General features: G+C 39.5%; 1 protein-coding gene and 1 pseudogene across 3 annotated transcripts in view; one reads left to right on the top strand and one right to left on the bottom strand.

Annotated features, from left to right (window-relative positions):
• The window catches only part of DTHD1 (death domain containing 1), a 127,318-nt gene that overhangs the window by 34,978 nt on the left and 65,285 nt on the right, over nucleotides 1-27,055 (top strand). Inside the window, exons 4-8 of one of the 3 annotated variants that reach the window (XM_070069634.1) lie at nucleotides 7,956-10,094; nucleotides 11,737-12,349; nucleotides 17,560-17,890; nucleotides 21,385-21,564; nucleotides 23,215-23,459. In XM_070069634.1, the coding sequence (XP_069925735.1) occupies nucleotides 9,824-10,094; nucleotides 11,737-12,349; nucleotides 17,560-17,890; nucleotides 21,385-21,564; nucleotides 23,215-23,459 (1,640 nt within the window). In that variant the 5' untranslated portion in view covers nucleotides 7,956-9,823. Of the gene's footprint in view, nucleotides 1-7,955; nucleotides 12,350-17,559; nucleotides 17,891-21,384; nucleotides 21,565-23,214; nucleotides 23,460-27,055 lie in introns of all 3 variants that reach the window. The other 2 variants (XM_070069633.1, XM_070069632.1) reach the window with 2 other exon arrangements.
• On the bottom strand, nucleotides 4,443-7,943 carry LOC100350065 (F-box/LRR-repeat protein 14-like; annotated as a pseudogene).

Raw genomic sequence — 27,055 nt, forward strand, 5'->3', positions numbered from 1 at the left:
AACATCTGAGTTTACAGAAAAAAGAGGGAGAGACAGAAAGAAAATATCTTCCATTCTCTCTGCAACTACTGGAGCTGGGCTGATTTGAAGCCAGGAGCCAGGAGCTTCTTCCCACATAGTTCTCCCACATGGGTTCAGGGGCCCAAGCACTTGGGCCATCTTCTACTGCTTGCCCAGACCATCAGCAGGGAACTGGACTGGAAGCAGAGCAGTCTGGACAAGAACGGCCACCCATATGGGATGCCAGCACTGCGGTGGCTACTTTACCCTTTATGCCACAACATCAGCCCCAACCACATGTTTTTAATTGTGTTTTCCATAAACTCTTTGAAATATTCCTTAATCCATCCTGATAATGCACTTATGTCACAATTTTTTTTTAACTTTTTATTTAATGAATATACGTTTCCAAAGTACGAATAATGGATTACTATGGCTTCCCCCCCATACCGTCCCTCCCACCCACAACCCTCCCCTTTCCCACTCCCTCTCCCCTTCCATTCACATCAAGATTCATTCTCGATTATCTTAATATACAGAAGATCAGCTTAGTATACATTAAGTAAGGATTTCAACAGTTTGCTCCCACACAGAAACATAAAGTGAAAAATAATAGATGATTTTTTTTAATGATGATGAAATCAGATCAGACCTATTGTCATGTTTAATCCCAGTGAGAGTCAAGTTGGGAGTTGATAGTTTCTTTTCTTTTCTTTTCTTTTCTTTTCTTTTCTTTTTCTTTTCTTTTTTTTTTACAGAGGATCAGTTTAGTATGCATTAAGTAAAGATTTCAACAGTTTGCACCCCCATAGAAACACAAAGTGCAATATATTATTTGAGTACTCGTTATAGCATTAAATCTCAATGCACAGCACATTAAGGACAGAGATCCTACATGAGGAGTAAGTGCACAGTGACTCCTGTTGTTGACTTTACCAATTGACACTCCTGTCTATGGCATCAGTAATCTCCCTATGCACCAGTCATGAGTTTCCAAGGCTATGGAAGCCCCTTGAGTTCTCCGACTCTTATCTTGTTTAGACAAGGTCATAGTCAAAGTGGAGGTTCTCTCCTCCCTTCAGAGAAAGGTACCTCCTTCTTTGAAGACCTGTTCTTTCCACTGAGATCTCACTCACAGAGATCTTTTGCCAGAGTGTCTTGGCTTTCCATGCCTGAAATACTCTCATGGGCTTTTCAGCCAGATCCGAGTGCCTTTAGGGCTGATTCTGAGGCCAGAGTGCTATTTAGGGCATCTGCCATTCTATGAGTCTGCTGAGTATCTCACTTCCCATGTTGGATCACTCTCCCCTTTGTTTATTCTATCGGTTAGTGTTAGCAGGTACTAGACTTGCTTATGTGCTCCCTTTGATTCTTAGTCCTTTCATTATGATCAATTGCGAACTGAAATTGATCACTTGGACTAGTGAGATGGCATTGGTACATGCCACCTTGATGGGATTAAATTGGAGTCCCCTGGTATGTTTCTAACTCTACCATTTGGGGCAAGTCAGCTTGAGCATGTCCCAAATTATATATCTCTTCCCTCTCTTATTCCTACTCTTATAACTGAAATGTGATCCCTGTTATGTCACAATTTTTAAAGTAATTATGGATATTTTTATTATTGTGGCCATAGATCTATTATTCACAGTAGAGCTATACTGTATACTATATATATATATCCTTTCCTTTAGAATCTAGTTTTATCCTGGTTTTGATTATTGTCTTCTATTTCATTTGCTCAGTTATCAATAGTGCTTCCCTATAATTCTCTAATTTCTTTATAGGTATCTGACTTAAGTCTCTCCTTTGCTGGATTTTCAATTTCCTGACACCAGTGTTTTATTTTTCTTGTGTTATTCTGTTGCTATTGGTAGAGTTTGTCCCTTAGTGGCTTCCCAAAAAAGAGCTGACAGAGGGTAAACACTTTGATTTTTACATACCTGAAAATACCCGCCCCCTCTTTTGTCCTGCATACTGGAATGACTTTGGCAGAAACAAAATTTCAAATTGGAAAGAACTTTCCTCAAAACACTGAAATTAGAGCTCTATTATTACCTAGGTCTCAGTGTTGCTATTGAAAAGTCTAGTACCTTCTGGTTTCCATGTGATGTTTCTCCTCTCTTTGGAATCTGTTAGGTTATTTATTCCTGAAGCTTCACTTGTTCATGATGATATGACCAATTATGAATTTTTTGCTTGCTTGAATTATTTAGAGACCTTTCAGTCTGTGCTATGGTTTGGATGTGATTTGAGTGTATTCCCCAGATTCAAGTGCTGGAAGCTTGGTTCCTGATGTGGTGATGTTGAATTGATGGAACTGTTAGGAGGTGGATGTCCTGAAAGGAAATTAAGTAATTGGTCTTCCTACCCCAAAGAGGGTTTAATGCAGTTCTGTTGGGATCCCACTGCCTAGTTCCTGTGAGAACAAGTTTTTTAATAAAAAGAGCAAGGTTAGCCCCAGAGTCTGTCTGGCTTCTAATCTCCCCATGTGAATCTCTTCTGCCTACATTCCCACCACTGTTGATGCCATCTGCTGCAATGCACTTACCAGAGGCTGATCTTGGACTTCCAGCCTCCAAAACTACAAAGTAAATCAAATCTAATCCTTTGTAAAATACTCAGCTTCAGGTACCTTGTTATAGCAATAGAAAATGGACTAATCCAGTCAGGAATGTCACATCCTTCAAGTTTGGGAATCATTCTTCAGTTATTTTTTTGGTAATAGATTTCCTTCTGTTGTTCTAAAACTGACTTAGTTGGACCACCTGAATTTAATCTTTAATCTTTGTAATTTTATTCTTCTCTCTATTGTTTCTTTTTATTTCTGTTTCATCTTTTGGGAGATTTTCTTCCTTTTTTTTTTTTTAAACATTTATTTATGTGAAAGGCAGAGTCACAGAGAGACTGAGGCAGAGAGAGAGAGAGAAAGAGCGCGAGCAAGCGAGCTAGGCTAATCTGAAGCCAGGCGCCAGGAGCTTCTTCCAGGTCTCCTACTTGAGTGCAGGGGCCCAAGGAGCTGGGCCATCTTCTATTGCTTTCCCAGGCCATAGCAGAGAGCTGAATTAGAAGTGGAGCAGCCAGGGCTTGAACCAGCGCCATGTGAGATGCTGGCCCTGCTGGCAGCATCTTTACCTGCTATGACACAGTGCTGGCCCCTAGGAGATTTTCTCAACTGCTTGTCTCTACTCATGTATCAGTTTAAATTTTTCTTGTTATTATTATATTTAAATTCTGTAGTTCCTTCCCATTATCTGAATGATCCTTTTTTTTCTTAGAGATAATCTTTTCTTGTTTTGTGGGTGTATTATCTTCCTTTATCCCAGACTCAGAATGTTAATTATAGATTTGTCATCTTTTCTGGTTTGGCTCAACTTTTTTTTTCAAGTGTTTTATTTTGTGTTTCTTTGCTTTGAGCTCTAGTTTTATATTAAGAACTTCTTCAAATGCCTGACCTCATTGACTGTCATTGTATTCTTAAAACTGAGGCAGGCATTAGACCCATTGTTGGGAGCTTTATATGCATATTTAGGACTTCTGAGTAGGATTTTCATTGTTAGAAAATCTGGTAGGAACAGGGCAGGCTTGGGAGTGGGTTTGAGTAGAGGGAAAGGCATTAAATGATTCACTATCAATGATTTTTCCTCCTAGAGTGTTCAGTTATTCAAGAAAGGATATAATCAATCTTCTACTTATGAAGTTATATTTGTCAGCCTGAGTTCTTAGAACTGAGCAGTAGAATTTCATTATTTAAAATTGTACATTTGCACTTAGCCCATGTAAATGGTCAACATGACTCTTCCCTTGCTTTCTTGGTTCAACTCAAGCCATTTGCCTTTCTGATGCAGTTTCTTTCTAGAGAAAAAAATCTCAAACTTCTAATGGGTGGGAGAGAGACAGTAGCCTAACTATTTGGAGCTGAAGAGAGGGATCCAGAAATGTACCTGTTCCCAAATCAGAGTTTCAACAATAACTTCTGTTTGCAGCTACAGGTTCACTCTCACTGTCAGAGGTACCAGGACTCTAATTCCTGGGACCTGCTCTGTTCTTTGACAATAACTGACCCATTTTCCTCTTTTTATGGACTTAGATTTCAACTCTCTTTGCTTGCTTGAGTCATTTACCAAATGTCCATCTGCTTCCAACCTTTTAAGAGTGTGCTGATGTCTTGTGTCTGTCATATTATCATCCATTCTCTTTGTGCTCTAGGGATTTTACAGTGTTCCATTCCATTTCAGTGTTATCTCAGAGGAAGCAGAGGTAGAACACATGGGAATATCTAGACTACCTTGTTTAACCAGGAGAGTTAGCTTTAATTTTTACTAATTACCCCTTAGAAATAATTTTAAATTGATAACATTTTGACAATCTTATGTTTAATTTTTATTTTTTCCAGTAAAATCATCTCTAGGAAAAACAAAAACAAAATAAGCAATTCCTCTTCTCCTTTCACTCACAATCCAGTTGTGTGAGGTTGTCTTAAATAGAAAGATGAACAGACATTCAGTAAGAGTTTCCAAATGGAGCAAAATTATTCTGGGCTGTCTGCACACAAATCTTTGATGTAGGCAATTACAGAAACTCAAAGAAAATAAGCAAATCAGATAATAGAAGTAATGACATTGACTCATAGTACCTCAAGCAGACATAACTCTCTCACTTACATCTGACTACTAACCTCCTTAAATTCCATGGGTAATAGCACATTTTATTATATGTCAACACTTTATTGTTTTCACCTCCTATTTAGTATGAGTAGGTTGTCAAGTCTATTGCAGAGTTTTATTTTTTTAGATAGTAAGGAAGTGACTATCCTAATGACATGACTTTTCTTTCTAATGCACTTCAACTCTTAAGAATCCTTATCTTTTCAGCCAGTCCTCCAGCCCCCTGCTGAGAGTGGGTGGGTATGTAGCAGAGTCCACTGCTCCCCCACAGGGAAGAGGAGAGGGGAGGAGGGCTTGGGAGACAGAGGAACCCTAGATGCAATGAGAACTGACTGGGGGTGGGGAGGGCCTGAGGCTTTGCGTCATTGCCCAATCTCATCTACTGCAAAGACCTGTGCGTACATGTGCCTGTGAGTGGGGATGGGGAGGGGTGGGGAACAAGCAGGGCTGGACAAGGGGACCGGTGCTGCCGCCCTCACCTGACCTTCTTGCTGTCTGTCATCTGCCAGAGTCCCAGGTTGCGTACCTTGAGGCAGAGCGGCTGTATGACATGCTCCAGGCCATGCTTGGTGATTCTGGTGCAGCCATACAGATCTATGCCAGTGAGTTGGCCCAGGTGCTCAGCGGTTAGCTCCAGGACTTTGTCTGTAATGCACACATACTGTGCAAGGTTGAGCGTGCACAGCCCATACATCATGCTGTTGATGCCATCATCACTGATGTGGCAGGAGCAGAGGGAGAAGGACTTCAGACCATCCAGCCCCTGGGCTATGTAAGCCAGACTCTGGTCCCCCACCTTGTCACCCTGAGAGGCACAGGCTGCCCATAGCCAGGCATGATGCCCGTGTCAGTGATGTCGCAAGTGCAGGTTGCGCAGGTTGCAGGTTGTGCAGGAGCAATGGGCCCGCATCAGGGATGCTCCCACAGAAGCTGAGATTGAGGAGCCTCAGGCTCATCAACCCACAGGAGATGTGCTTTAAAGAGAGATCCTTGAGTCCTGCAGTGTGAACTGCTCCAGGCCAGGCAGCCCTCAGTCATGCTGCACATTGTGCCAGCCAAGTGCCCAATGCCCACGTCCAAGAGGTGGCAGCAGCTGTACAGGTTAAGGCTCTTGAGGTGCTGCAGCCCCCAGATGAGCAGAAGGCCCGTGGTGGTGATGTTGCTGCATCCCCCCAGCTCTAGCGCCTCCAGGCCCTTGAGGTACTGGGTTACGGCGGCCCAGGCTGCTCTCACTGATCCACTTGCAAAGACTCAGGTTGAGGGCTTGAATGAGTGGCTCAGTCCGTTGTCGGTGAGGTTGTAGCAGCCGCTGAGGTTGAGTTTCTCGATGCTGGCCATGCCCTAGATCATGTAGCTGAGGCTGCCACATAGTATTTTGTATGAATTGAAGACTGCATAGCCATTCCTTTAATGTCAGTGGAAATATACAACATTAATAGTAAGAAAGTAAAGAGAGTCCTAGTATCTAGGAGCTACCACAAAGATGCTAAGCAGTAAAAGGCGAAAGATTTATACGATCTGAAGAGAAACCAGAGTATAAAAGATGCTAATCAATTGTTAGAACCATCTAGATGAATTTTTGCAATAAACTTTGGGTGTCTTGACAGTACTTGTCAGTTTTTTCCATGGTTAGTGACATCAGTTAATTGAAAACATGTTACAGGAAATGCAGATGCTTGTTTTAACAAGTAAATGCAGTGTGGCCTGTGGTAGGTCTGTTTGCAAACACTGCATGTTCTTAAGAAGTCAGAGAGAGAACAAGTTTAAACATGGGTGTATATCAAGTACCAGTGAGGCTCAGAAGAGATTTTTTTTGTTTGTTTTTTCCTCTCCAAGAAAGGATTTTCCCACATATCTAGTAGATTTGTCCATTAATATAGCATTTCATTAACAGTTTTATTCAACATTTAAGTGTGCATGATAGAAATTTTCCTTTGATCTCTACCACCTCCATGAATTCAATCACCACTTATTTACTGGTGATGTTCAAATATGCCAATATAATTCTGACTCCTTTTCTAAATTTCTAACACATTCTAAAGAATTGTCCTGAGCTATCTCATACTCAACAAATGCATTAAAATCCAGCAAGTCTAAAATTTTCCTAACTTCTTTAACTTAATAGGCCTCTCTTCTATGCAGTCACCTAAATTTAAAATTTTCTCATATTCCACTACCAAACATACTTCTTGCAACAATGGCCACTAAATATTTCTCAAGTGCATGCGTGGATCTATTCTCAGTGGTTTCTTTTTCTTCTTCTCTTTGATGGTTAAGTAAGGTCTAGCCACTCTTACTCAAATCCTCTCCCAAGGCAAATCCCCTTCTCTTGCCTGGACTTTGTTTAATATAGATCCTCAAGCCTCCCAACACTTCTGTCTCTGCCATCAAAACCATCTGCATTCCTGCAGTACAGGTTTGTTCATATTGTAACTTGGCTCCAAGACATTTACGTTCTCCCTTTCATCTATAAAACAACATACTAACTTCTCCTCTTGACTCTGCATGATTACTGGCTCCTTTTTCTCTGGCCATTTTCTCCTGACTGTGAGTCATACAGTTCCATTTTTGATCCCACTGTATGATTTAATGGCTCCATTCTGTTGATTTGATTATTTCTGGTGCTGGAATGTTTCTTCCTCCTATTCTCTAGTCTGCTCAAAGTGTGCACATCCTTTAGCTCCAAATTCAAACATCTTCCAGGCCTCTAATGAAAAGTCATCTATCCCTTCTCAAAGTTTTGATGTTACCTTTTGCTCACACTTCTGCTGTAATACATAGTCCAGTAATTTAACAGTCTGTTCATGGCATCTGTCTCTCTCTGAAGTCCTAGAAGGCCCTACTCTCACATTTAGATAGTGTCTTGCCTGCAGTAAATGCTATAGAAAGTGTTTGTGATTGGCATGAAATTAAAGCCATATGCATGATTATTATTGAGAATTACACATATATTTCAGGAGATACAGAAAAAAAAATAACATGGAAACCAGAAAGACTTTAGTATTGAGAAGAGCCTGATAATATTTTTAAAAATTGCAATCCATGATGTGATATGAACTCATCTTTCAAAAAAAAAGTCCCATTTTGATGAACAGATGTTCACTAAAAAATAAGACTTTCATTAGAGAAGCAGACCCCACCTTACTCTGGAGCCAGCAGTGCTGGTTCTGCCTCTTTGTTTCCCAGCAGAGCCTTTGGGCCAGAAGCCGCCTGGGCAGTCTTCAGGCCAGTGGCATTCATTCTTTCATCTTTATTCACTGGGCCTGTTTTTCCCATCTCCCCTTCCAGGTGTCACGAGGAGAGGAGCTGTAATAACACCAGTGCTTCAGATGAGATAATGTGCTGCTGTAGGAGAGGAGCATTCCAGCTTCCCCCTGGAACCCTTTCATTTTCTTCCAGTACCTCTGCGGTAACATGATCCTCTCTGGAATGTTCTGCCCTCTCCCTCTGGTGTGTGTTCCTCTTTCTGGGAGTGGGGATCAGAGAGGAGGAAGAAGCAGACTCTTTTTGGTTTCTCCTTCACACCTCCGGTTTCCCCATTATGAGAGTCTGTCCTGCCATGGCCCCACGTGTAGTGTGCCAACTGAGTGGCATTGACTGTGATAGCTTGCTGTAACTGAATTTTAATTGTACATGGCAAAGACCCCTTGCTAGTTTAGAGAAACCCACTATACAGGTTTGCTTTCTTTTAGTGAAGGCATATTTTCTCCAATTATCAGAGAATAAAGAGAGGCCAAATCCCAACCTCAATCTCACTGCAGACTTACCATATAAGATGGTACTAATTACACTTACCTAGCCAATGGTAATAGGCTCCAATCCAGCAGAGGAATCTCTTTTTTATTTTATTTTATTTTTAAAGATTTACTTCTTTATTTGAAAGACAGAGAGGCAGAGGCAGAGAGAGAGAGAGAGAGAGAGAGGTCTTCTATCTGCTGGTTCACTCCCCAAATGGCTACAAGGGCCAATCCAAAGCCAGGAGCTTCCTCTGGGTCTCCCACGTGAGTGCAGGGGCCCAAGCACTTGGGCCATCTTCTACTGCTTTCCCAGGCCAAAGCAGAGAGCTGGATGGGAAGAGGAGCAGCCAGGACTTGAACCAGTGCCCATATGGGATGCCAGCACTTCAGGCCAGGGCTTTAACCCACTGTGCCACAGTGCTGGCCCCCAGGAATCTCTTTTTTAAGAACTCTTTATTTTATGTATATTAAAAATTATTTATTTATAAATAAACAAATTGAGAGGCAGAGTTATAGACAGAGAGAAGGAGAGAGAGAGAAAAAGAGGTCTTCTACCTGCTGGTTCCTTCCCCAAAATGGCAGCAACAGAGCTGGGCTGATTCAAATCTAGGATCCAAGAGCCTCCTTCAGATCTCCCATATGGGTGCAAGGGTCCAAGCACATGGGCCAACTTCCAGTGCTTTCTCAGGCCGTAAGTAGAGAGTTGGATTGGAAGGGGAGCAGCCAGGACATGAACCGGTGCCCACATCAGATGCTGGCACCGTGGGCTGAGGTTTAACCTACTACACCACTGTAATGGCTCCAAAGAAATCTTTATTAAAAGAAAAATTATAAATATATACCAACCAGAGTCAAATGTAAATATTCATATGTAACCATTTCCAACCTCAACCATGATTATTTTTATAGCCAATCTGTATTCCACTCTTACACCCTGAGATTATTTTGAAGCAAGCCAGACATGGTTATGTCACTCATAAATATTTTAAGCATGTATGTAGGAATCTTATTAGCAATATTGTTAAAACAGTTTACCTTTGATTAATAAGCTTTCTACGTCACCTGGAATACATGTTTTATTATCTCAAAAATTGAGAAGTATATGAGCCTTCTCTAGTACTTTACATTTGTAAAACTTCCATGGAGAATTGGATTGTGTGAACTAGTGTTATCCCGTGATTAATCTATTCTGTACACAATAGCACTCAGGGTGCAGGAACGCCCCTACTTTGGTCACCTAGTAACTTTTCACTGTCAACAACAAGCTGAATAAACAATTATATAGCAGGAAAGTGCTTGGCTAGCTAACTTGGATCATCTCCTAGAGTTTAGGAGAAAGAACCACCACTGAGTTTGAATTTCTAGAATTCTTTTAGGCTTTGCAGGCAGAAAAGAAACATACAACTTTCAGAGCGTGAAATGGATATGGAAGACATGGGTTCAGGTAAATTAGGCCAAATCTTGAAGCAGATTTGGAGACAAAACTGGATGCTAAAGCAGGCGCTCCTGGGTGATGGCCTCTGTGAGAGGGCTGGTGGGGCCACTTGGATTGCCACAGTGGTCTTTCTGGGTCAGGAGCTCAGTGTGGCGCTTCAACAGCTGTTGGAGCACACTGCAGGGACTATGCACGCCACCTGTGAGCAGCTGTCTTTGATGCTCGACAAGAAGGATCAGTGTGGCTGGAGACAAGGCAAGTGTGTTTTATTTTATTATTTTCTAATAGATATTGAGTAGGATGATATCCAAAAGGGTCTATAAGCATACAAAATGCTAGGGTATACTTTCTGGTCATGAGAAACTCACAGTGTAACGGGGAAATAAGTCAAATGAACAGTAGTGCAAGGGGCGTGGAGGCCATTTCCATTAGAGACTAATGATGAAGTGCTTTTGGACATCAGATGCAGGGAGATGCCATTTTTAGGGTGGGGAATTGAGAATTTTGCTAAACAAATATGGTATTTAAGCTGAAGCTCAAAGAATGGATTGGCTTTATGCAACTAGAAATTGGAAGTCATAAGGTATTATTAGTACAGTCTAAGATTTAGAGGTAGGAAAATATAGGCCTAGTTTGAAGCAGAGCAAGGAGATCTATATTGAATATAATATTCTATCTCTAGAGTTATTTGAAGTTGGACCTATTAAATGTAAAAATGCTGAGAAACTGAAGTGCTCTAGGATAGAGGCCAAATAATAGGCACCTGGGAAATCCTCCAAAGCAGCAAGTTCCAGATATCATCTGGGCTCTGGAGAGGTTTGAACATGGTCCCAGGCGACATGGCAAAAGTATCACTCAGGGAAAATAAGGACTCAGGTAGTAAAACAGGCATCTAAAATAAAGATAGGGTCTCAGGCAGCAGAGGGTAAAAAGAAGTTATTGGAACTGGAAGCTACAGACAAGCCTAGTCTAGTAAAAGTATGATTTGGTGATGATTCTCAACACACCAAGCTATGGACCTTAAAAAAAATCTCATATTTCCTACTTCGGACTTGAAGTTTAAACATGGGAGAGGTGTTGAAGACTGCAATTAGTTATCAGGTGACATAGATGTAAGGTAGAGAGAGATCAACTAATAGGAGATTGTTAAAAAATGGAGATGGAGTGAGAAGTTCTGTCAGAACAGATCCTAGTGAAGGCTTATATTAGAGTGAAGAGGCTTGGCTTGATTCACAGTTTTTAAAGAGCCACTGCAGATTCCAGTCAGGAAATTGGCATCCTCAGAAACATTCTTTGAAAGACTGGTTTGAAATTGTCTAATGATCATAAATTCAGTAGGAGGAATAGTATGAATGCAATCCAACTCACAGCAGCAAACTATTTCCTAGAAACAAAGCATCTATATTGGCAGAAATAGCTATCTGTTGTTTCTGCTACCCAGGTCTCATTTGGAGATTTGCAGGTAGTTTTAGGTCCAGCATTTTAAATGGATAATAGATAATCGATTAACTTTAACCAGAAGTAAAGGAACAATTCTCAAAGTCATACCAATGAGGAACCATTGAAGGTGATGTTGGTTTCAGTTCTTACAAGGGGGAGGAGTCATGATATCTGTCTTCAGATATTCATGTCAGTTTTATGAGTCATAGGGATTAGATTTACTCATCACTAGTATTTAAAAAGTACATATTAAAAATACATAGTTCCCTATTCCTAGAAGCGTTAAAAGAACAGCAGTTGTATAAATGACATCTCTTTCAGTAGGTTGGCTTAAATGCCAATAAGGGTATTTGCTGGTTTCTAAGATCAGCTTGCCATACGTCTTTTTGTGTCAGTACAAAAACATAATTTTGTTTAGTTTTGTGTTTATTCTTTGTGTGCATGTGTGCATGTGCAGAAATTGTTACTTTCATAGACTGCCTGATGAAAGTAAAGGAACATTTGGGGAGCACTGCTTTATTTCTAAAGAAAGAAGAGAAGGAGATGTGTAATTTATGCAGCATGCATGATGAATGTACTCCACAGCAAACAATGTCCACCATTCAAGATACCAAAGCAACAGACATTGCTGCAAGAGGGGAACTAAATGCCATAGAAACAGCCACTGTTTCCCCTACAAATGGAGAGGAAAGCCATTACACAAACCAGGTCCAGTTTAGCACAAATAAAGCACATATAAATTCAGAATTACTGGAAGAAGAAAACAATGCATCACTGAATGGAAATGTAACAGAGAAAGAAGAGTCTGAGAACAAAATGTTATCAGATAATGCAGAAAATGAAGATGATAAACAAATAGAACACATGACTATTGAGAACCTAAATGGCAGCAGGGAAAACATTCATGATGTAATGCAGGCAACAGAAAGAGAAATTCATGAGACTTCAGAGAGCCAAAGAGAAGAGATTACCACATCCTCAACAACATGTGATATCTCCAGCAATGATGTGAATAGACTTCCAAAGGATTCAGAGAGTCTAAAGCAAAAGAATAACACAATGGAAAAGGAGTAAGTAAATGCAACATGAGAAGTGCTTACATATGCCTACTTATATGTGTGTTTCTATAGTTAGTACTCATCTTAGCCTGTTCAGGCTGATATAACAAAATGTCATACACTGGGCAGCTTTTTTTTTTTTTTTTTTTTTTTTTATTTTGACAGGCAGAGTGGACAGTGTGAGAGAGAGACAGAGAGAAAGGTCTTCCTTTGCCTTTGGTTCACCCTCCAATGGCCGCTGCGGCCGGCGCACCGCGCTGATCCGATGGCAGGAGCCAGGATCCAGGTGCTTTTCCTGGTCTCCCATGGGGTGCAGGGCCCAAGCACCTGGGCCATCCTCCACTGCACTCCCTGGCCACAGCAGAGGGCTGGCCTGGAAGAGGGGCAACCGGGACAGAATCCAGCGCCCCAACCAGGACTAGAACCCGGTGTGCCGGCGCCGCTAGGCGGAGGATTAGCCTAGTGAGCCGCGGTGCCGGCCTGGGCAGCTTTTAAACAGCATAAATTTATTTTTCACAATTCTGGAGCCTGGGAAGACCAAGAGCAAGGCGTTGGAAGATTTAGTGTATGATGAGGTACTTCTGGCTCATGTTTTTGCAATGTTCTTACCTGATGGAATGGGTAATGAAGTCCCTTGGACCTATTTTATAAGTGCATAAATCTTATTCTGCCTTCATGACATAATTAGTTTCGAAGAGTCCACCTTCTAATTTTATCACCTCAAAGGTTAGGATTCCAACATATGGATTTTGAGTGGATATACCATTCATACCATAGCAGTATACACAGTATTTGTTTATGAATAAAATTTTATATTTCCATGACATATTATCAAAAGATATTCTAGGCCGGCGCGTGGCTCGCTAGGCTAATCCTCCGCATAGCGGTGCCAGCACACCAGGTTCTAGTCCCGGTCGGGACGCCGGATTCTGTCCCGGTTGCCCCTCTTCCAGGCCAGCTCTCTGCTGTGGCCAGGGAGTGCAGTGGAGGATGGCCCAAGCCCTTGGGCCCTGCACCCCATGGGAGACCAGGAGGAGCACCTGGCTCCTGCCATCGGATCAGCGCGGTGCACTGGCCGCAGCGCACCAGCCGCGGTGGCCATTGGAGGGTGAAACAACAGCAAAAGGAAGACCTTTCTCTCTGTCTCTCTCTCTCACTGTCCACTCTGCCTGTCAAAAAAAATAAAAAAAAAATTTAAAAAAAGATATTCTAAGTCAAAATTCAGTTTAAATTATCCCTGGAAAGACTTACATGGCTGTTAGTACTAATATTGTTTATTTCTTATTGCTTTAGGAGACAAATATAATAAATGTCTTTTTAAAGAGGAAGGAATTGACTAAATAAGAAAGTAGTTCAATTGAATAATTCTTTAGAACAAAGAGATTATCATAGGTTTTTATGTTTTGAATTAAATATGAAAAAAATATGGGACTACAGAGTGTTAAAAAGTTGAGTTCTAATCAGATATATTTCATTTATATTCTCAAGAAAATCATCATTAGTTTTTAACTTGTATCTATAGAACTCTAGGGGCTCATGGGTAAGCTCTGGGAAGTTCTTAATATCAGGTGTGGGTGCTCAGATTTATTTTATCTCTTTGGAGAAGCCAGAGTTTCAGTGAAAATCTCTTAAGAGCTCATGACTTCAAATATGTGAGAAAGCCTGGTCCATTTTATTTATTTATTTAGTTAGTTTAGTTAGTTACTTTTAAATTTATTTATTTATTTGAAAGGCAGAGTTACAGAGAGGCAGAGGCACAGAGAGAGCAAGAGGTCTTCCATCTGCTGGTTCACTCCCCCAATGGCCACAATGGCTAGAGCTGTACCTACATGATTCCCGGAACTTCTTCCTGGTCTCCCACGTGTGTGCAGGGTCCCAAGCACTTGGGCCATCTTCTACTGCTTCCTCAGGCCATAACAGAGAGCTGGATGAGAAGTGGAGCAGCCAGGACTTGAATTTGTGCTCATATGGGATGCTGGCACTGCAGGTGGCAGCTTTACCTGATATGCCACAGCACCTTCCCCAGTCTGATCTATTTTATAAATTAGCTCCTCTATACAAAGAGGCACTAGTTCCCTATTTTCCCAGGTAAAATAATATATTCACAAATCATATTTTCCCAGTTAAACATAACATATTTATGTGGCAATGGACTATAGTTACAAATAAATCATTTGTTGGGGGAATCATACAGATTTAAATTTTTTGTCATTTTAGTATATGATAGTTCTGTGACCCTAGGCAACTTGATTCCTTTCTTAACCTCATCTTCTTTGTTGTAGAAATGACATATGTTTACTGGGTTTATCTGATAAAAGTAACAACAAAAAAAAAAGTCCTGTAAAGGGCCCCAGCTTCCTGCCTCTGCAGCTGTTCACACTCAGCTGAAGAATCCTGTGTTAGTTTACATCACCAGCACAACCCTCACTTTCCCTCCCTCCCACCTCTATCATACTTTACTCACCTCTTTCTCTGCCACATGTTGCTCCTCCTTCAGATGTCAAATACCATTTCCAGGAAAACACCACTAACAGAGTTCACCATGTTCAGCAAGTCATTTTTCTCACCTTGACTTTAGTTATCATATCTATAAAATTAGAAGGTTAGGCTAGTTTAGCTATGATGTCCCCACAGGTCAGACAAACTCATGAATCCTACAGATTATGTTCAGTGTATGATAGATCTCTAGTTTGTAAGAATTGCTGCCTCTGCAAAACAAGCAAAAACCAAAAAGCTACTTAAGTAGTCAATATGTGGTTATCCATTTCAGTTGAGCAAAAACATCAACACTTCATGTCCTTGCATTCAGAAATGACTCAAAGTATCAGCTAATGAGTCATTGCTTGAACCACTCCCTCTAACACCTCCTTTGGGTGTTCCCTGGTTGGTGATTTCCTCTTTGTGGCATCCAAACCAATTGTGCTTGGCTTGCATATTTAAAATGACTGCCCATTGCATTCCCTCAAGGTGGAATCCAACATGCTACATAAAAGATATATGCATCAACAAAACCTTGCTCAGAGCCTGTTGTGGGTCCCACATGGAGAGGTTTCAGAAAGAGGCCTAACTCTTCTAGCTTAGCTCTCGTAGTGTGCACATGAAGGCAAAACAAGACCGGCATAAGTCACTGTGGTTATTTCATCATCTAGACTGCATCTATTTGATTAGGGCTAGAGAGAATGGAACTACTTAAAGGTCTCCTTGCTCTACTTCACTATCTTTTGAGAACCATACCTCCTGCAAAAAGAGCATATTTAGATGGTTTCCGGAGAACAGAGGGGAGCCATTCCTGGAGTTAAGCAATGCTAGGTCACTCTATCTGCTGTTATACAGTGTTTCTCCTTTGTTGAGTTATTGTTAATCATCATCAACAGAGAATACTCAAGAACAATGGACTGGGCCGGCGCCGCGGCTCACTAGGCTAATCCTCCGCCTACGGTGCCAGCACCCCAGGCTCTAGTTCCAGTTGGGGTGCCAGATTCTGCCCTGGTTGCTCCTCTTCCAGTCCAGCTCTCTGCTGTAGCCCGGGAGTGCAGTGGAGGATGGCCCAAGTCCTTGGGCCCTGCACCTGCATGGGAGACTAGGAGGAAGCACCTGGCTCCTGGCCTGGGATCAGCGCAGCACGTCAGCCATAGCGACCATTTTGGGGGGTGAACCAACAGTAAAGGAAGACCTTTCTTTCTGTCTCTCTCTCTTTCACTGTCTAACTCTGCCTATCAAAAACAAAACAAAACAAAAAGAACAATGGACTGGGTAATTTTCTATTCCTTCTAACTTTATGAGTTCAGAATTACAAATAAATGGCCTTTTATGAATTTTAACATATTTTTAGGATTTTATATTACAGTGACTCCAAAAATCTATCTTCCAGTGATTGAAAAGCAGATGTAACAGTTATTCTAGAACTGGCAATTTCCTATATACATATTTTAATCATTTCAGTGTTATGAAAAGAGAAGTAGTAAGATGCTGAGAAACCTATTGATAATTTTAATTAGAGATTTAATATTTATTGAGCTCTCATTACAACCCACTTTTTGTAAAATTTCAGCATTTTATCTCAACCAAATTTCATAATAGTTTGAATTATAAAGTAGCTTCAATTTTTAGTGGACAGTCACCAGTACTTTAGAATGACTTGACAAAATATAAACAGTTTTTGAAGTTTTTTTATTTATTTGAAAGGCAGAGTGACAGGGTGGAGGAGGGAAGGAGAGAGAGAGGAGAGGGAGAGAGAGAGAGAGACTGTGTTTGGCATTTCATATTAAAGTAGATGGACTTAATTATTGATTCTAAAATGTTCTATCGATAGGACTTTTAGCAAGTCAAATTTATGAAGCCTCAGTTTTTTTATTTGTATTATGGCGAGGATAGTTGTACCTGCCTAATACAATACTGTGATTATTTAAAAAAAAAAAATGTGTAGCCTAACACTTGGTCAATAGAAAGCACTAAAGCATTAGCTACTTTAAAAGTAGTTACTAATATCTAAGGTCAAGTAAATAGTGACTAATTTCAAGTTTGAATTCAAATCTACATAATTCTAAAATGTTTGGCAAAGATCATTGTATAAAAACAAGATTAACATGAATGCTGAAAAAAGCTTCTGGTTGATTCTTTGACAATTGTAAATAATCTGTCCTTAATTACAAAGTTTAATCATAAATTAGCAGTTAATCATAAATTAACTTTGTGCCTTTTCTTACTGTTCTAAAAATGTAATGAACATCATTGTCTGATATATCATACAATTACAGTGAGTTGAGTAGATTACTCCTTTCACAACTAGGAAACTGTTAAGGTATGAATGCTTGTTTATAAAGAGGATTCATCAACATTTAGATTCTTACTGTGGAATGAACAAAACTGAAGTTAAATCAATCACTTAAATAATAGCAGCAGTAACAACAGTGAGTATAGCTAACATACACTGTGTCACCTATTATGTACTAAGCATAATTCTTTGTAAATATGTAATATACCATAGAACTTTAATTTTCCCCATTTTCCTGGGAGATAGCTATTATTTCGTCACTATTTCACAGGTGAAGAAACTGAGGCACAGAGAGGTTGAATGTCTTATCCAAGACCACAGGTCAAACAGGGAGAGATCTTAGGTTCAAATGAAGACAGTGCATCTCAAGAGTCTGTGCCCTTCTGCAAATAGCTATAGAGAACATAAATCAAATGACTGGAAAATGATGTTCTGTTTTTTCCTTCAGGTATCTTGAAGTGCTAAATGATGAGACTGACGCCCAAGTGTCTTGTTATATTACGGCACCATCAAATGTTCTGCAACAACTAGTATGCCGAATAATTAATAGCATGAGTTCTTTAATAGTGAGTGATAATGAAGAGTTGGTTAGCAACATCATTTCTGTTGAGTGCTCAGACAAGGAAATGAAAATTCCATTTCCAATATGCATCACAATTCCATTTGCTGCGCGTTACAGGGGAAATTACAGAGACATAATGGTGAAAGTGTCTGATATAAACCTTCAATCAAGTTACCTAACCCCAAATTCACTGGAAGGAATAAGAGGTCGTTACAAGGTAGGTAAATCTTTGGCTACATCTACATTAACTGTTTGACTCCTCTTTTAAATATTACTCAGACCAACAAATTATAATACAGATATTGCTTCATTGTCAAGAAGTGGGAGAGATGATGGATTTGTGCCAGTACACTCACGTTTTCCCGTTTTTTTTTTGTTTGTTTTTTGTTTTTTTTTGGTTTTTTTTGCATTCATAAATATCAAAGAGGAGAAATTAGTGACCAAAGTTAAGCATAGAAAACATGGGTCTAGAATACAAATCAATATCACAGCTTAATTTGCTGCAAACTTCAGACTTCCTTTAGACTGATATTTCTGATGTTGGATTCCTGCCTACATTTAAGAATGTTAGAACTTTCAGATGACAGTAGCTTTATTTTTATCACTCATGAGTTAGGAAACATGTAAAAAGTGGAAAATTGTGTGGTGTGTGTGCTTTGATATGGTAATTATGTCTGTAAATCCAATTTAATCTGCACACGGATGATAGTATGTATGGAAGTTAGGATGTGGGCAGTGGTGGAAGATCAGTTGCATTTGAAATCTGCTTCCTCTTCTTTCTTGCACACTAAGAAACCTTACTGTGTCTCAATTGTTTGTCTGAAAAATTTACACCATAATAGTGAATATCTGATGGGAATATAAGAATTAACGCAACTAGAGGCCATTATGTTACTGAAATTAGCTGGTCCCCAATACACAAATATGTTTTCCCTGAGTTGTGGCAACTAATATATAGAATACAAGAAATGAAATGTGTATGAGCAAAATTGACATTTTCAGATTTAATTGTCTACAACCCTTGTTTATACTGTTGAGGAAAAGTTATTTTTCTACTTACTACTTGTTGAATTTTGTATTTAGTGGAGGGTTAAGCTTGTGATTTTAAAGAAAATTGAAAATATGTCATTATAAAAATTAAAAGAAAAATAAGAAGAGAAGGAGGAATGGTGGGAATGAGGGAGGGGAGGGTAGGAGGTATTATTATGCTTTTAAAACTGTATAAATGAAATACATGAAGGTTGTTTCCTTTTTATAAATAAAAAAATTAAAAATGATTTCTCATCATTTCTCTCTCTTTCCCTCCCTCCCTCTTTCTCTCTTCTTCCTTTTCTCCTCTTTTCCTCCCTTTCAAGTAAAATAAAAATAAATAAATAAATTTTAAAAAGAGCACACATTTAAGAAGATGAAATAATGCCTAGAAACACATAATTGTTAGTAAATTATCTTTTCTCATCATAGAAAATTTTCATTTTCTATGGTCACAAATTCATATGCTGTGAAGAGAAAATATGCACAATCATTAAATTTATTACTATAGAATTGATGGAGATTAACATTTAACATTCTTTTGTGGACCACTAAACGTATTTTCAAACAATTAAAGTAGTTGTCTTTTTCATATTTATGTAAATTGTTCTTATTTGATGAATAGGCAGGGAGTACATGGAAAAACATTCCATGGATGAAAAAAATTCTTATAATACATGTGTTCTTTTGCTGAGTAGCTAGCAAAGTTATATAGTTGAATTCCATGCAGATTCTAATTACTTACTCCATTTATTAAACTAATATATTTCATGTTCAGTCCAGGAAGCATATAATAGTCCCATCAGCATGGACCAGATGGCTCAGGGTACATCTGCTTTTCACAAAATAAGAATTTTAGAAAGTAGATCATCAAAGCAAGAGATAAAAAAGAGAATCATTGTCTACTATAAAAATAAAGGCATGTATTTTTACTTTTCATAGTATCTCAATGGTGGTTATCCCTAATTTTAGCTCAGGAAGATTTAAACTCTGAATCTTGTGAATTTTTATGTGAGTCTTATGACATTTAAACAATCTAATTCTTAAATACCCTTTTGATTCCCCACTCTTTGCCAAATATGATCTAAATATGTAGCAACCTCCATGGGTTCTCAGAAGACCTTTCTTACCTTTCATGATTTCCTTTCTGACCAATAAAGAAAATTCATGCCTGAATTTTCACACTGATGAATTCATGCAGTGACATTGCAAAATCCCTTCATTAGTCAGCTTTCAAATGATAGTTTGTTTTCCATTGTGATTGTCTCTGAAACTGTGTGTGTGTCTGCATGATCATCCACTCACGCTAGGGTGGAGGCCGACTGGTGTCTGGGAAAGCATGAATAGACCAAAGTACTTCTAAGTCTGCCTCCTCATTTTAAGCTTTGGTGATTATACATGTCGATGATTTTGTTTTCATTTATGTACTGAGTTCTCTTTTGTGTGATTAAAAAAGCTTGAATATGGGCCTGCATGTATGATTACAAATTTAAATGTCATTATATAAAGAAGAAACACAAATGTGTTTCTTTGTAGTCATTTGTTTTCATTGCACAGTGGAGAAAAAAAAATAGCTTTATTTTGGTTCTTTAAAAATTATGAGTCATCAGGAGGAAGAATTTGCCAGCAGTACAGGTGCTATAGTATTTGATTAAACTATTCTAGTCCTTGGGATTCTCCAGAACAGCGTTGAATGTGCTGCATCACAGTCAAGATTTAAAATCCAGGGGCTGGCATTGAGGCTGGAGGGGGAAGCTGCTGCTTGGGATGCTGGCATCCCATATGGACCCTGGTTCAAGTCCCAGCTGCTCCGCTTCTCATCCAGCTCCTTGCCAATGTACCTGGGAGAGCAGTGGAGGGTGGCCCAAGTGCTTGGGCCCCTGCCATCCATGTGGTAGACTTGGAAGAAGCCCCTGGCTCCTGGCTTTGGCCTGGCTCAGCTCTCGCCACTGTAGCCGTTTGGGGAGTGAATCAATGCATGGAAGATCCACTGGATCTCAGAAACAATATTTGTGAAAACACTGATGTGGTTGTCTATTATATATTTGGGGGGGGGGAGGAGATATAATTTAAGTTTAAAAATTCATGCTTCTATTTTTTTTCTATCATGGAGTCCCAATCTGAGAAATTCTGACTCATTTATTCCTATCTTATCTCATTAAAAGATTGTCCACTTTAGGGGCCAGCTCCGTGGCTCACTTGGTTAATCCTCCGCCTACCGCGCTGGTATCCCATATGGGCACCCGGTTCTACTCCTGGCTGCTCCTCTTCCAGTCCAGCTCTCTGCTGTGGCCCAGGAAGGCAGTGGAGGATGGCCCAAGTGCTTGGGCCCCTGCACCCGCTTGGGAGACCAGGAAGAAGCACCTGGCTCCTGGCTTTGGATCCACCCAACGCCGGCCATAGCAGCCATTTGGAGAGTGAACCAACGGAAGGAAGACCTTTCTCTCTGTCTCTCTCCCTCACTGTCTATAACTCTAACTGTCAAATAAAAAAAAAAAAAGAAGAATTAAACTATTTAAAAAAAAAGATTGTCCATTTTAGATTAAGCAAATCATCATTCCAGGTTGTCGGTGATTATATTGACAATATATTGATTTTTCCCACAGGCCACAGAGTATGCACAAATTATAATACTTCACAGCATAGTACAATTGCTTTTTAAATATCCTTTAATCCATACAGGGCACCTGCGCTGCAGTGAAGGTTTACAAATTAGGAATCTTTTCTGTGGTGTCTTGTTTAAAGAAAGAATCCTTCACAATCACAAAGAAAGGCTTCACTCTGAAGTCAAGCCTGGATCCCCGAATATCCTTAAATTATCCTCCCAGTGTTTTCAGCTCAACAGTACTTGTACAATTAAAGGTAAAATATTAAAAATTGTTGAGTTCCTTCTCATTGATTTGTGGGTTATTAATCATGATCCTCAAAGGCAGAGAGGATGAAAATATTTAATATAACAATAAGCTGATTCTTCTTTTATACTTGTAGTGAACTAAAATACGATGATATCACTGATAAAGTAATTATTTTAGTGTGTTGAATCTTATTCCAAAATAAATTTGTGCTCTATTTGAAAGACTTTCCTCAGGGTGGGTATTGTGGCAGTGTGGGTAAAGGTGCTTCCTGCAATGCCAGCATTCCATATTGGTACTAGTTAGAGTCCTGGCCACTCCATTTCCAATCTAGCTCCCTACTAACAGCCTGAGAGAAGGAGTAGAAAATGATCCAAGTACTTAGGTGCCTGCCACTCACCTGGGTGGCCCAGATGAAGCTCCTGGTTCCTGGCTTTGACCTGGCCCAGCCCTGGCCACTGTGACCTTCTTTGGAGTAAGCCAGTAAGTGGAGGATCTCTCTCTTTCTCCCTCTCTCTCTGTAATTATGACTTTCAAATAAATAAATAAATCTTAAAAAAAGTAGAGAAATGCCTTCCTAGATAGTGTTTTGTTTTGTTTGATTTTTGGCATTTATTGCTAAAAACATATACCAAGTATCCGTGAAAGAAATGATCACAGATTGCAGAAATTCACACAATGCAAGGTTTCTATTTGAAAGGTTGAAAAAAAAAAACAGTCTAATCCAGCAAAAGAGTGGTTATTGTTTGTATCTGGCTACTTTTAACAGTGAAACTACATTGGCTGGTGCTATGGCATAGAAGACCAAGTGCTTGGGCCCCTGCACCAGTGTGGGTTACCCAAAAGAAGCTCCTGGCTCCTGGCTTCGGATCGGCTCAGCTCTGGCCATTGTGGCTATTTAGAGAGTGAACCAGTGGATGGAAGACCTTTCTCCCTATCTCTCCCTCTCTCTCTCTGTAACTCTACCTCTCAAATAAATAAATAAAAATTAAAAAAATAATGAAACAACATTTTTGGAATCCGGATTTAATATATACAAATACTCACTATATACCAATGTACATTTTAGATTAGAAGATTCATTTCCTCAAATAAGACTGCCTGTCCTTCTAGCTTCAACTGTTCCCCTCTACTCTCTCTCTCTGTTTCTCCTAGATGATACCATAAGTAATAAGTGAGAAGAAAGATGAAGAGGAAACATATTATGAATACTTGTTATTTATAAAAATTTCATAAACAGTACTTTGGACTTATGTTAGCTGTTTTATTATTAATCATTGTTATATAAAAGGAAACAAATAAATATAGTCTTGTTTTCCTATTTGTAAAGAACACTTGATTTAAAGATAGTTCTAATTAGAAATTATATAACATTTCTATTTTGTTTTATAGGTCATTTTGTTGTCTACAATTTAGTGATTTTTTTCCCATTATTTGTAACACAGGATAAGGAACTCAAATTTCAGAGAAACTTTGGAAAAATGAGCCCAAATACCTTAATCCTTGATAAATTATTGTAGTGCTGATTCCAGGCAAAAATGTATGGGCATGTATGAACTGATATTCAGAAAATTTCTAGAAAATTGGCTTAGAAATGTTCTGATACTTTACATATTTTGCTATTAGAATATAAGAATGTACATATTTTCTCTTTGTTTAGGTCCAGCCAGTTGACCCATCTCTGGTGACGTATTTAAGAACACAGCATGATACTACCTACTCAGTACTAGCCACTAGTCCTCTGATTCATGTTCAGCACCCAGCCACTCATCGTTTTCAGAAGCCAGTCACTGTATTCTTACCCTGTTCTCCACATCCTGATAAAAAGAACCTTTCATCTGAGATAGATCATAAAAGAATACCTAGTGCCACAACAAACAGGATCATACCTTTATATTTCAACAGGTAAGTAAGATCTTAATGTTGCTAACTAATATAATAGTAAACAGAAACTTAAATAGTTAAAAATTATAACCAAATGTCTTAGATATAAATATCAGCATTTAAGTATTATGAAATATATTTAATTTGTAAATAAAATATTGTGGATCTACAATATGTAATAATTTTAGACATACCAGGCCCCAAAATTGTGTTATGCAATATGGTAGATTTGAAAGAAGTACAAGTAATCCCTCCTTTCAAAGAACTTAATGATATTATTAATTACAAAGATACAGTGTGTGCTTCTAATTTCTATACTTGAAAATAGTCTGTTAATGTAGGGAAAAGGTTAATCTGATCTTGTACAAAACAGAAAATATTTTGAAAGACCGAAATACAAACAGCTTTAGATATTTGATTAAAATCATAACTACAATTAATTGAGAACTACCATGTACCAAATTCATTATGTATATTATCTCATTCCATTTCATTTTATCAGTGAAAAGTCTTAAAATTCCATGATATTAAGATTTTGCAGAAATAATAGCAAAAAGTGGTATGATCTGGGTGTAGGTTCATATATTTCTATTCATAACAATGACTCTGTATGACTATTGATCGTTTGGTTTATGGCTACAAGATTAGAAATTGAGAAGTGGACTTTTTGCTCTCCCCTACTATATTTTCAGTTTACAAAGCTGGTGACAGTAGAATGTTGTGTTGTGGGTGGAAGAAGAAATCAAGTTTTCCATTGCATTAGATAAGTGAAATAATGTAGAAATATCAACATGATCCACTTACATATGTTTGTGTTAGCAAATTCACTGCAGCGAAATTATATATATGTGTGTGTGTATGTGTGTGCATATATATGTGTGTGTGTATATATATATATATATATATATCCCAAGTGACAATTTAGCAGATCCATGCTCCTGTATGTCATGGTAAAGTGAGACCTACAACCAAAAATATTCTAGAATTTCCAACTTTAAATGCAGCATTCTAATAGATTAACATTTACACTCTCTCAAAATATCCCTTAAAATAACCATGCATATATTTTAAAAAGGGATGAGAAATTAAACGACTCTAAAAATGCATTCAAACTTGTTACTTATGCCCAAATCTATTAAGTATTTCTACCATCTATAAGATGGATGGCAAAGGATTCATAAAAATAACATGTGAATAGCATGTATATTATATGGTAAAATGAAACAGTTCCATTATCTTAGTAGATAACATTTGTTTGACATCTATTTTCTGATTCATATATAAAAATGAAAATTTAAATTTATCCATGTAATATACAAATATAATTTGTGAGGTAATTTGATCATCATTCCTTTGCTCTTCTGGTATATTTTGACAATGCACAGAAACAAAAGGGCAAAATGTAGAGGGAAATTGAAGGCAGCCTATTAAATTATCAGGAATGAAATTCTCACAAGTATAGAGATAGAGATAGAGGCAATAAGAACCCTATTAGAAATGCATGCTGAGACTGTACATCATTTTCATAATCAAGTATATTCAAAGCACAGAAAATCTAGTTAGCACAGGCAGGAGAATGTCACATCTTGGTTAATAGGAATTAAAAAATATAGACATTGAGTGAGGGAACCAAAATAGCAGTGGAGTAAGAGGTTCTGACAACTAACTCCCCAGAGAGAAACTGATGTGAACAGCTGCACACACCTAGTCACCTCGTCACCTTCACAGAGCTCCAGAAGCCAGATGAGACCACAGTGTCCTGTTAGAAGAAAAGTCACCTTGAAGAAGCAAAAAGGAAAGAGTTGCTTGTGTCGTTCCTCCCAGCTCCAAGGAGAATGTTGTACAAAGATACTTCCCACCTGGGAGAGGCAGAGAAAACTGAATCCCAGTGCCAGACACACTGAAAAAAAGTCAGTTGAACTTAGCCTGCCAGGTCCTGCTTTAAGAGTGAATATTTGGGGTCTCCACAATGAGGTTGCCTCTGCCCCACTCGCCCAACCACCAGTAGAAAAACTACAGTCGCATGGAGAGGTCATGACAGGGTGCAGTAGGGCTTTGGGACTGCCCCTCAGAGGTCAGATCTGGGCCTACCAAGACGAAACCCAATACATGATAAAGCCCAAAGGCCTCTCCAGCACTGAGACAGTAGTTACAGACTCAGAATCTAGACTGGCCTGGCCTCAGGTGTAGACCTGGGCTCCAGATGTCAGAATTATTCTGACATGTGTCACTTTTGGCCTCTAGTGGGCTTGGTAGACACTCCTGGAACTTTGTAGGGACTTAAAAGCTTGGGATCCTAGCATGACCAATATGGGGCAAGTCTGGGTGGCTTGAGGGCATCCTTGATCACTGTTCTCCAATCTTGGGCAGAGAGCAAGAGATCACAGAAGTGTGTCTCTGGACTCCGTGATAGACTGGTAAACACAATGCTGGGCAGATCTTAAGTTTCCATTCCTACACAGTACGTTGAGGCAGAGTCTCTGATCTTTACACACATACCAGATAGAGACTTGTGCCTTGGTTAGCCAAACTTGTTTTGGTGTATATCACATCAGTCTCTTGCATGCCTGGTGTGGACCCTTAAGATTGCAGACTCAGGTGTGACCCACGCAGGGCCTCAGCAACTGAGAGATTCTCTCTATCACTCCTCCTACAACCTTCGGCAGCCATCAGGAAATCATAGAACTATTTTGGTATTCAGTGCCAGGCTGATAAACCTGGCATTGAGAAGACCCTAACAGTTTCCATCTCCAAGACAATACCCACAGATAGAGCCTCTAAACCTGATTCAGTGCACAGTGGAGAGCCACGATCCAGGTTGATCAGTCTCATACCCAGCCAATACCACTAGTGGCATGGAGCCCACCGCAGCAGCAGATAGGCCATGGCAGGGTAAGACTTGATCCTACCCTGGGGCTACACTGGTCTTTTTTTTTTTTTTAAAGATTTATTAACTTATTTGAAAGGCAGAGTTATAGAGGGATGGAGGCAAATGGCTGCAATGGCACAGCTGGGCTGATCCAAAGCCAGGAGCCAGGAGCTTCCTCCAGGTCTCCCACGTTAGTGCAGGGGCCGAAGACTTGGGCCATCTTCTACTGCTTTCCCAGACTACAGAGAGCTGGATCAGAAGGAGCTGGGACTCGAACTGGCACCCATATGGGATGCTGGCACTACAGGCACCAGCTTCAACCACTATGCCACAGCGCTGGCCCCTGCACTAGTCTTATTGGACAGAAGGCTCGGGATGTGACCCAGTACTGAGGCATTCCCAGGAACAGGACAAGGAGTCTGAGCCAACTACAGGCCCAGAAAGAGGCTTGTGGGGGGGATTACCCCTTGTAGGGTCTTTCCCTGTGCATATTCAATATCACATTAACTGCAGATTCAGAACTTATTTGAAATTGGAGAGTACTGTAAGAGTGAATCAATACAACCACCAACAGCAGATCTGGGACAAATCACAGCTTAGGGTGCTGTCAGGTATTGAAATGGCAGAAGGTTCCATAGGTTCAGAGAAAGTAAACAGATTGTTTAGAATTTCTAGAAGGACAGCTGCAAGTGAGACCAGATTATTTAAATAATCTTTTAATTCATAGATGACATCATACACCAATAAG

Source organism: Oryctolagus cuniculus, chromosome 2 (assembly GCF_964237555.1).
Source record: "Oryctolagus cuniculus chromosome 2, mOryCun1.1, whole genome shotgun sequence".
Classification (NCBI taxonomy): domain Eukaryota; kingdom Metazoa; phylum Chordata; class Mammalia; order Lagomorpha; family Leporidae; genus Oryctolagus; species Oryctolagus cuniculus.